At 45.9% G+C, this 9672-nt stretch overlaps 3 protein-coding genes across 3 annotated transcripts; all 3 read left to right on the top strand.

Moving 5' to 3' along the window:
• The first annotated feature begins 2325 nt into the window (after window positions 1-2325).
• LOC149383380 (uncharacterized) lies at window positions 2326-4948 on the top strand. The gene is made up of 2 exons (XM_089627767.1): window positions 2326-2519; window positions 4621-4948. Exons 1-2 carry the CDS (start codon window positions 2326-2328, stop codon window positions 4946-4948), a joined length of 522 nt encoding a protein of 173 aa, XP_089483893.1.
• A 465-nt stretch (window positions 4949-5413) lies between these two features.
• On the top strand, window positions 5414-7699 carry LOC149383379 (uncharacterized). Its single transcript, XM_089627766.1, has 2 exons — window positions 5414-7176; window positions 7345-7699. Exons 1-2 carry the CDS (start codon window positions 5414-5416, stop codon window positions 7697-7699), a joined length of 2118 nt encoding a protein of 705 aa, XP_089483892.1.
• A 782-nt stretch (window positions 7700-8481) lies between these two features.
• On the top strand, window positions 8482-9408 carry LOC149383378 (uncharacterized). The gene has a single exon (XM_089627765.1). The coding sequence runs from the start codon at window positions 8482-8484 to the stop codon at window positions 9406-9408; it is 927 nt and encodes a 308-aa protein (XP_089483891.1).
• Window positions 9409-9672: the final 264 nt, after the last annotated feature.

Raw genomic sequence — 9672 nt, 5'->3', positions numbered from 1 at the left:
TAAACTGTCTGGTTTATTGACATCAATGTAAATAAACCAGACAGTTTATTGACATTGATATCAATAAACTAGCTACTGTCAATAAACTAGCTACTGTCAATACCAAACACATGTTATCAAAATTGGGAAACAACAGCTCTGTATAAAAAAAAACATTTAGGCGCAAGAGTTAGAGATGCATTTTTAGTAACATAATTAACATCGTAACAACATAATAATGGTTTTTCTTCAGCAAAATAAAAATATAATCATTCAAATGACTTTGTGGGATTGGGCTTAGCCGATGGTTTTTTTATGACGAAATCGTCCATGGAATCATCTTCGGTTTCAGATGTGCCTTTCCCAGCCTCTCAATGTAAACAGGCCTGCCTTCTTTATCGACCCCATAATACCCTTGTGGGTAGTACAAAAGGACCTCTTCAAGCTCTTCAAACTCGAAATCCTATCGATAATATCATATCCAAGAGAGTTGTCAGTCAGCAGATACGAAGCCCCACGATAACCGAATCCTCAGAATTTCTTTAACAATCGTACAGTAAAAGTTGGCCTCTTTACATCCAGAATCGTATCCGTTCCACACTCCTTTCTCCAATCAAGCATTTCATCCCACATTTGGGTCGTCTGATAGGTGCGTTAATCACGCGTAAAACTCTTATCTCCCGTACCAAAAACTGACGAGTTCTCAAGTATTTTAACGATTTTTAGTGGGTTTTTGAGTAATTTCAGGTTCAGAAGAGCATTAGAGCGTCCACGGTCAATTTCGTGGAAAGATGACGGGATTCGGAGTCAAAATGGTCAAAATAGAGTAAAAAATGAGATGGGCGAGAAACTTGGCGAATACGCGCGCCGCGCGCCGCGGGAAGGCAGAATATGAGACCGCGCGCCGTGTGCCTCTAGTCGCGCGCCGCGCATACGGGGACACAAACCATGAAATCGCACAGAGTCTTATGCGCGGAGCGCGAATAACCTGGAGATGGGTCCGCGCGCCGCGCATCGACTACCGCGCGCCGCGCGCCTTCGGGCTATTGGAATACGAAATTTACAATTTCTGAAGATTTTTGACCCTTGGATTGAATTGGAAGGCTCAGATGACTCCGAAAAACACGCATTCAGGGCTAAAAACAACTCTTGTAACCTAATTAACTCATTCTAGTTTGGTTTTAGTTTTTTCTACTTTTGGCTGCACTTTTCCTTTGAGAACTTTTGTTTTGGGAGCGAAGTTGAATCGACGATCCGACGAACAAGCAACAGTGAACTCCCATTTTTAATAGTTTTCCTTTCTTTCCCTTACTCTCCATTTACTTTTATTTCTCGATTGAAAGTTTCGTTCTTCTCGTCATGAATCTCATAGTGTTTTTCTTATTTATGATTATGTTGATTATCGTTTTGATTGATATGTTGTTACCTATGGATTCCGTTAGAGGCTAGATTTTTAGCGGGGTTACGATGTAGCCGGATTAAATTGGGTTAGGGGGTTTCGTTAGGGTGAAATTATGCTTTGATTAACTTAATTATTCATGCTTGTGTGGATGTGTTCTTAATGCGTTCTTTAGATTGGCCATCTTTAGGACTGTTTTTAGGAGTTTTCTATCACTCGAGAGAGGGCGAAAACTCTTGCTCATAATCCATGCTTCATTTTGTTCTTAGGTTGCTAGGCGGCTTAGGCTTAATGTAATCGTTTGAATTCTTGTGTTTATTGCTCGTAATAGTTTTAATAGGATTAGAGGCCGAGAGGATATATAATCCGTCAATTGCGTAGGTTGCTAGATCACTCGAGAGAGGCTAGTAATATCATAGGGAGAATGAGATTAGCACGAGTAGAGTATGTCAAGTTGTAGGAACCCGAAACCCCCGAGTCTTAATTTTCTGGTAAAGTCGTGACCCCTACTTTCTCTTATTCAAAGTTTCGTGTTAAATTTCCGTTGTTGTTTTTGTTATTTTAATTATAGTTAATTCTTGCACCTCCCTCTTGAATATCGTGAAATCAATTTGCTTAGGTTGTTTAACGTGCTATAGTAATTTGTCTCTGTGGGATCGATATCCGTTACCTACGTAACACTATTAATTGTTCGATACGTCCGCTTGCGTGCTACTTATAAAAATATCGCAACAAGTTTTTGGCGCCGTTGCCAGGGACTTTTTACAATAGCGTCGAAAAACAATCTGCTTTGCCATTTGATTTCGTTACGCATTGCCTAACTTTGCGTGTCATTTTCTCTGTTTTGAAGGTGCATGCGGAGTGAGGGAACATCAAACCTCCTTCCACTAAATCTTAAGATCGAAAATTTTTGCAAGACGAACAGAAAGCAATCAAAGAAACGAGCAATGGGAGATAGAGCGAACAACGTGGCGAACGAAGAGCCTAAGACCCTATTCCAATATGGGTTACCACCAGCCGACGCCGCGCAATCGGCAATCGCTCTCCCGGCTCTTGCGGGTAACCAGAATTTCGAGATCAAGACCGGCATAATACACATGGTCCAAGCGAATCAATTCTCTGGATCACCTGCCGAAGACCCGCAAGACCATCTGACGAACTTCGTCGAGATCGCAAACACGTTCAAGCTCCACAACGTGTCCGACGAAGCCATCCGCCTCCGCCTCTTCCTGTTTTCACTATGGGACCGAGCCAAGATGTGGCTAAACTCCCTCCCACCGGGTTCCATCACATTGTGGGCCGACCTGCGCGTCAAATTCATCTCAAAGTTCTTCCCGTTCGAGAAGATGCACAAGAGACGTAACTGTTGGAATTGATCTAGTGTTTAAGAAAAAGATTAAACGCTTCGGGAAGCTGCGGAATTTAAAAAATTTCTTTTCAAGTCAAAACAGTTTTTACTAACCTAGACAAAGAAGCAAGTACATGTAATTAAAAACCAATATGAGCTGAGAGTTTACTAACCTTTCTTGAAGCTTGAACTTTGAAGAAGCTTTTGGAAAGTTTGCAACGCTCGTCTCCCCTCGCAGCACGTCTCTCTTCCTTTCCTCGGCACCTCGAGCAACCACGAAAGTTTCTATCACTAAATCACTCGAAATAAAGGAATTAGTGAGTGGGCACTTTTAATCACTCCTTGAGGCTTGGATTTGTTTCCTTTTTTGTTCCTTGGCTTGCATTTTTCCTCACTTGGCCGATTCCCCTATGCATCTCATATGCAAATTTGTTTCCTCTTTTTCTTTTGGCAAGTATCTTGATACATTTATGCACAAAATAATCTCTCTTTCCTCTTGGGTGGTGGGCGCCTATTCTAATGCTAGAAAGGCCTTCTAGAAGCTTTTCCACTTGTTCATGACAACATGAAAAAGGCCCATTAAGAATTTTCAATAAAATTCTTATGAAATGAAATTAATCCACAATGCCCAATAAATCTTATTTTGGCCGAGTGAAACTTGTCATCAAATGACCATGTCAAAAAATTTACTGACATTCATTTCATCCTATGTCTCAAAAGACAAAAATACCCTTTTGACTATTTTCGTTCTCGTTTTGACTTAGCTTCCAGTTTAACTATTCCTATCGATGTGATTCGTGACAGTTACCTCATGGACCCAAATGAACAAAGCTTGAGCTAAACACTTGGACTCAAAAGTTCACAAACCTTTTCCAAGTTTAGCTTAATGCCAACTGACTCCACTAAAGAGTTGACACTGAAAATCTCTCGGTTCAAATGAATTTATTTTCTACTCAAGAATTCGACCTAATTATGATGACCTGATCCACTGACTATTATCTATGTTTACCCTTCATGAATGTCATCAGCTAGTCGGGATTTACTAAATTACCATTTTACCCTTCTAGCTGTTATTTCCTTAACTCCTTTGTCGCTTGTGAATAAGTTAGAAACAATGTATTGACGAGAAGCTAACAAGTCACATTGTTTCATCCAAAAGAGTCAGGACTCAATTTGGACACTGGCCAGTTCATTTATTCACACTCCAAGGAACAAAGCATGAGGTGACATGCATTGCATTTCAGCAATCTTGTACATGAATTCCATATCTATGAGAACTTCACAAAGTTACTCATGACATACTCACAACTTAGTACTTCACCAATAGGCCCTGTTCGGAATCACATAGTGAGTCCGAACTCTGACTTTCTCAAATGAGAATACTAAGGTGTGAAATGACATGTCTCATTTCAGGATTAAGGTAAGCATGATGCAATTCATACATAGTGACTTCGAGACATAAGAGGTTAAATGGTTTGTTCTTATCTTGTCTCTAGAAGTGCACTGGTCAATTCAGTACCTTCGGAAGATACCTAGAAGAACTATAGAGTCTCCAACTCTCAATGCCTCATAACCACACATCATAGATTCTTCTAACAATCATACTGAGGTCAATAGTCCTTTGACCCTTAGATTGCGAATATATCGTTTTAAGCAAACTACGAAGAGTTTGTTCATGCAAATCTACATTTGTCTCTTCGTAAGTTGTTTAGTTTGTTTATGGACTAAAGACTAAGTATTTATCATAAAGCTTCAAACAAGGAAGATTGAATGAACGTTTCAACTTTTTATTAATGAATAAGCAATTACAAGCAAGAGTCTTCGTAAGACTATATGACATCAAATGTACATAAATAGACACTACTACTCTTCTTGTGGGCACCATTGACAACAGTAACGAGATCCATTCGTTCGCCCAATACGACGGGGAGTCATTGTTTGAAGCATGGGGGCACTTCAAGGAGTTAGAGAGGAGGTGTCCCAATCATGGCATCCAAGGGTGGATGATGGTGCAGATTTTCTATAGCGGTCTCTCACCATCGTCTCGCACCCTAGTCAACACGGCCGCTAGAGGGTCGTTCTTTCAGAAGACAGAGGAGGAAGCTCACAGCATTCTCGAGGAGCTGGCCTACAACAACGATCAATGCCCGTCCGAGCGGCACATCTTGAAGAATATGCCAGTCACTCCCGAGATGGAGCTGATGAAGGCACTGGCAGCATAGGTGGCGGATCTTACAAAGTCAGTCCAGGGACAGAAGGCCTCCGTTCAAGCCGTGCACACCCCTGAAGTCTGTTTCTGGTGCAACGGGCAGCACAATAGTAACGAGTGCATTTATGGGGACAACGGCCAACAGGCCAACTTCATCAACAACAGGCCGCCCCAGAACAACTACAATCAAGGCCCAAAGAACAACTACCAGAATGGGGGATGGAGAGGTCCCCAAAACAACATGCCTATGCAACCCGCGCCTCAAGCCCAGCCTCATCCACCACAGAATCAGCCCCGGCCACCGCCATACTAGCCTCCTCCATTTCGGGCGTACAAGGGCGAGACCCACCTAGAGGAGCTCATCGCCAATTTGGCCACGTCAAGAACCGCCTTCATAAACTCCACCACCGAGTTCATGCACGAAACGAAGACGTCTCTCTCGAACCAATCGGCGCAGATCCGAAATCTTAAGACGCAAATGGGGCAACTGTCAACCGCGGTAAACTCACGACCTCAGGGAACGCTTCCGAGCAACACAGACATCAACCCCAGGTCACAAGTCAATGCCATTACACTCAGAAGCGAAAAAGTGATTGACAACTCCGGCAAGAAGAAAGAGAAGGTGGAGAAAGACGAGTCTCCCGTATCGATGCCCCAAGCCACGCCACCTCCGACGAGCGCTCCAGCTTCAACAAGCACGCCAAAGCTACCGTTTCCTCAGAGGCAGAAAGAAGGGAAACTCGACCACCAATTCAGCAAGTTCCTCGAGGTATTCAAGAAGCTTCAGATAAATATCCCGTTTGCTGATGCTCTTGAGCAGATGCTGACGTACGCCAAGTTCCTGAAGGACATCCTATCGAAAAAGAGGAAAATAGAGGATTGCAGCACGATCACCCTCACCGAAGAGTGCTCCGCCATCATTCAGAGGAAGTTGCCGGTGAAGATGAAGGATCCAGGGATTTTTACCGTCTCGTGTGCCATCGGGAACACCTTCTTTGAGCGAGCACTATGCGACCTGGGAGCGAGCATCAACCTGATGCCGTACTCTATCTTCAAGAAGCTCGGCATCAGAGAGGTGAGACCGACCCGAATCACGCTCCAGATGGCGGACAGGTCCATCGTATACCCGCGAGGAGTGATCGAGGATCTCTTGGTCAAAGTCGACAAGTTCATCTTCCCCGCCGACTTCATGGTGCTCGACATAGAGGAAGACCAGGACGTCCCAATCATCCTAGGGCGACCATTCCTCGCCACAGGAGGAGCTCTCATCGACGTCCAGAAAGGAGAGCTAAAATTGAGGGTGCAAGACGAAGAGGTGGTGTTCAACGTGTTCAACGCCATAAAATACCCAAGGGCTAGCGACGATGTCTTCCGGATCGACGTATGTAATTCCATCATCGCCGACTTCTCTCACCGATCCGAGGACCCGCTCGAGGTAAGTTTGCTAAACTCTATCGATTTCACTAACGAGTTTGATGAATGTGAAGCTTTAGAGCACGTGGAGTACATGAACGCAGCCATGCCATACCGATGTAACTCGATCGAGAGTTTGGGGGAGAGCCAACCTCGAGTGCCTCCGTCCATGCAACAGCCCCCGAAGCTCGAGCTAAAAGAATTACCGGCACATCTCCGCTACGCATACTTAGGCGCAGACTCGACCCTTCCGGTGATCATCTCGAATCACCTCAACAAGGGAGAAGAAGAAAGGCTGCTCGTGGCGCTACGCAAGCATAAGGGAGCGATCGGGTGGACTCTCTCGGACATGAAAGGGATCAGCCCCTCCTATTGCGTTCACCGCATACTCTTGGAGGATGGGCATCGCCCCTCGGTGGAGCACCAAAGACGCCTCAATCCGGCATTGAAGGAGGTCGTCCGGAAAGAGATCCTGAAATGGCTCGACATCGGGGTCATTTACCCGATCTCCGACAGCGCATGGCTGAGTCCAGTGCAATGCGTTCCGAAGAAAGGCGGAATGACGGTGGTGAGAAACGAAAACAACGAGCTCATTTCCACTCGGACGGTGACCGGGTACAGAATTTGCATGGACTACCGCAAGCTCAACAATGCCACGCGCAAAGAGCACTTCCCACTCCCCTTCATCGATCAGATGCTCGACCGTCTCGCAGGGCACATGTATTATTGTTTTCTTGATGGTTATTCAGGTTATAACCAGATCACGATCGCACCAGAGGATCAGGAGAAGACCACCTTTACATGCCCTTATGGCACTTTCACCTTCAGGTGAATGCCGTTTGGGCTATGTAACGCACCAGCTACGTTCCAAAGATGTATGATGGCCATTTTCTCCGACATGGTTGAGAAAACAATTGAGGTTTTTATGGACGATTTTTTTGTATTTGGCCCTACATTTGATCAATGTTTGGAGAATTTGTCTTAGGTGCTTAACAGGTGTGAAGAAACTAACCTCGTGCTTAGCTGGGAGAAGTGCCATTTCATGGTACAAGAAGGCATCGTGTTGGGCCACAGAGTCTCGAAGGACGGGTCAGAGGTGGACCGGGCGAAAATTTCCACAATCGAGAAGCTACCACCGCCAACTTCGGTCAAGGGAGTGAGAAGTTTCCTGGGGCATGTCGGCTTCTATAGGCGCTTCATCATAGACTTCTCCAAAATAACGAAGCCACTATGCGGACTACTCGAGAAAGACACCAAGTTCTCCTTCTCCACCGAGTGCTTAGAGTCCTTCAACTCCCTCAAGCAGAGACTCATCACCGCCCCGATCATCACACCAAGTTCGAGATCATGAGCGACGCCAGCGACCATGCGGTGGGGGCAATCCTTGGGCAGCGTAAAGACAAGGCTTTCCACGCGATTTACTATGCGAGCCGGACTCTTAATGAAGCCCAAGTGAACTACACGACGACGGAGAAGGAGCTTCTGGCAGTGGTGTTCGCATTCGACAAGTTCAGACCCTACATCATTGGCAACAAGGTGATTGTCTAGACCGACCATGCTGCCATTAGATACCTCATGGAGAAGAAGGACGCCAAACCCCGCTTAATCCGTTGGGTCCTTCTCCTCCAAGAGTTCGACATTGAGGTCAAAGACAAGAAGGGCACAGAGAACCTCGTAGCTGATCACCTATCGAGACTGGAGACGCTCGAGCACGTTCCAGACAAGACGACACTAATCAATGATGACTTCCCCAACGAAAAGCTTTTGGCCGTCCTCCCATGGTATGCCGACATCGTGAATTGCCTCGTATGCAAGGTGGTGCCTACCAACCTCAAGATGTACCAGAAGCGGAAATTTCTTTCGGAGGTCCGGACGTATTACTCGGAGGAGCCGATTCTCTATCGGCAGTGTGCAGACCTGATTGTGAGGAGGTGTGTTCCCGAGGACGAGATGGAGTCAGTTCTGCGACATTGCCATGGTCTCGAATGCGGAGGACACTTCGGTCCGAACCGCACGGCAGCGAAAGTCCTTCAAAACGGCTTCTATTAGCCAACGCTCTTCAAAGATAGCCGAGACTTCATTATTGCCTGTGACCGGTGCCAACAAACGGGTAATATTTCTAACCGAAATGAGATGCCACTCACTAACATTTTGGAAATAGAATCGTTCGACGTCTGGGGAATAGATTTCATGGGCCCATTTCCGTCTTCCTACAGAAACAAGTACATTCTCCTGGCGGTGGATTATGTATCCAAATGGGTCGAGGCCAAAGCTACTCCAGCAAGCGATGAAAAGGTGGTCTTGAAGTTCTTAAAGACCATCTTCACCCGATTCGGCACACCACGAGCCATCATCAGCGATGGGGGAGCACATTTTTGTAACCGGCAGTTCGATGCACTCCTCGCCAAATACAGCGTCACACACCGGAAAACATTGGCTTACCACACTCAAGCCAACGGACAAGCAGAGGTCTCTAACCGGGAAATTAAGCAAATCCTGGAAAAGACGGTGGGAAGTTCTCTGAAAGACTGGACCGCCAAGCTCGACGATGCACTGTGGGCCTACCGCACAGCCTACAAGATGCCAATTGGTATGTCCCCGTACCACCTCATTTACGGAAAAGCATGCCATTTGCCAGTCGAGCTAGAGCACAGGGCACTTTGGGAGATGAAGAAGCTAAACTTCGACTACAAAGCTTCGGGCCAACAGAGACTCCTTCAGCTGAATGCCCTCGATGAACTCCGACGAGAAGCGTACGAGAATGCCAGAATCTACAAGGAGAAGACCAAAGCGTGGCATGACAAGCACATCGTCAGGAAGGACCTCAAGCCGGGCCAAAAGGTACTCCTCTATAATTCCAGGTTGAAGTTGTTCCCTGGGAAGCTAAAGTCGCGATGGTCGGGCCCGTTCGAAGTCGTGAATGTGTATCCACACGGATGGGTGGAATTGGCAAACAGGCAAGGAGAACGCTTCAAAGTCACCGGTCAAAGGGTGAAGCCATACTTTGGGGGCGTGTTTGAAAGTGAGAAAGTGGTGACCTTCGTCACCACCATTTCGTGAATCAAAGACATATCCCGTCAAGCTATTCACGTTAACTAAAGCGCTAATCGGGAGGCAACTCGACTTTCTTTCGTTGCATTTTCATTTTTTTATTTTGTATTTTCTTTGATTGAACCCAGTATTTTAGTTGCTTGTTAGTTTTCCTGAAAAAAAAAAAATCGCGCGCCGCGGGCTACACACTGCGCGGCGCGCGGACGGAACCTTCGGCTTTCTCCATTCACAGAGTCTTATGCGCGCTCCGCGCGTAAGCCAAAATTTCATTCG

This window comes from Urtica dioica, chromosome 10 (genome assembly GCF_054948205.1).
Source record: "Urtica dioica subsp. dioica isolate 48M chromosome 10, U.dioica_male_clone48M_v1_H2, whole genome shotgun sequence".
NCBI lineage: Eukaryota > Viridiplantae > Streptophyta > Magnoliopsida > Rosales > Urticaceae > Urtica > Urtica dioica.
This window is presented reverse-complemented; position numbering and strand designations above follow the sequence as displayed.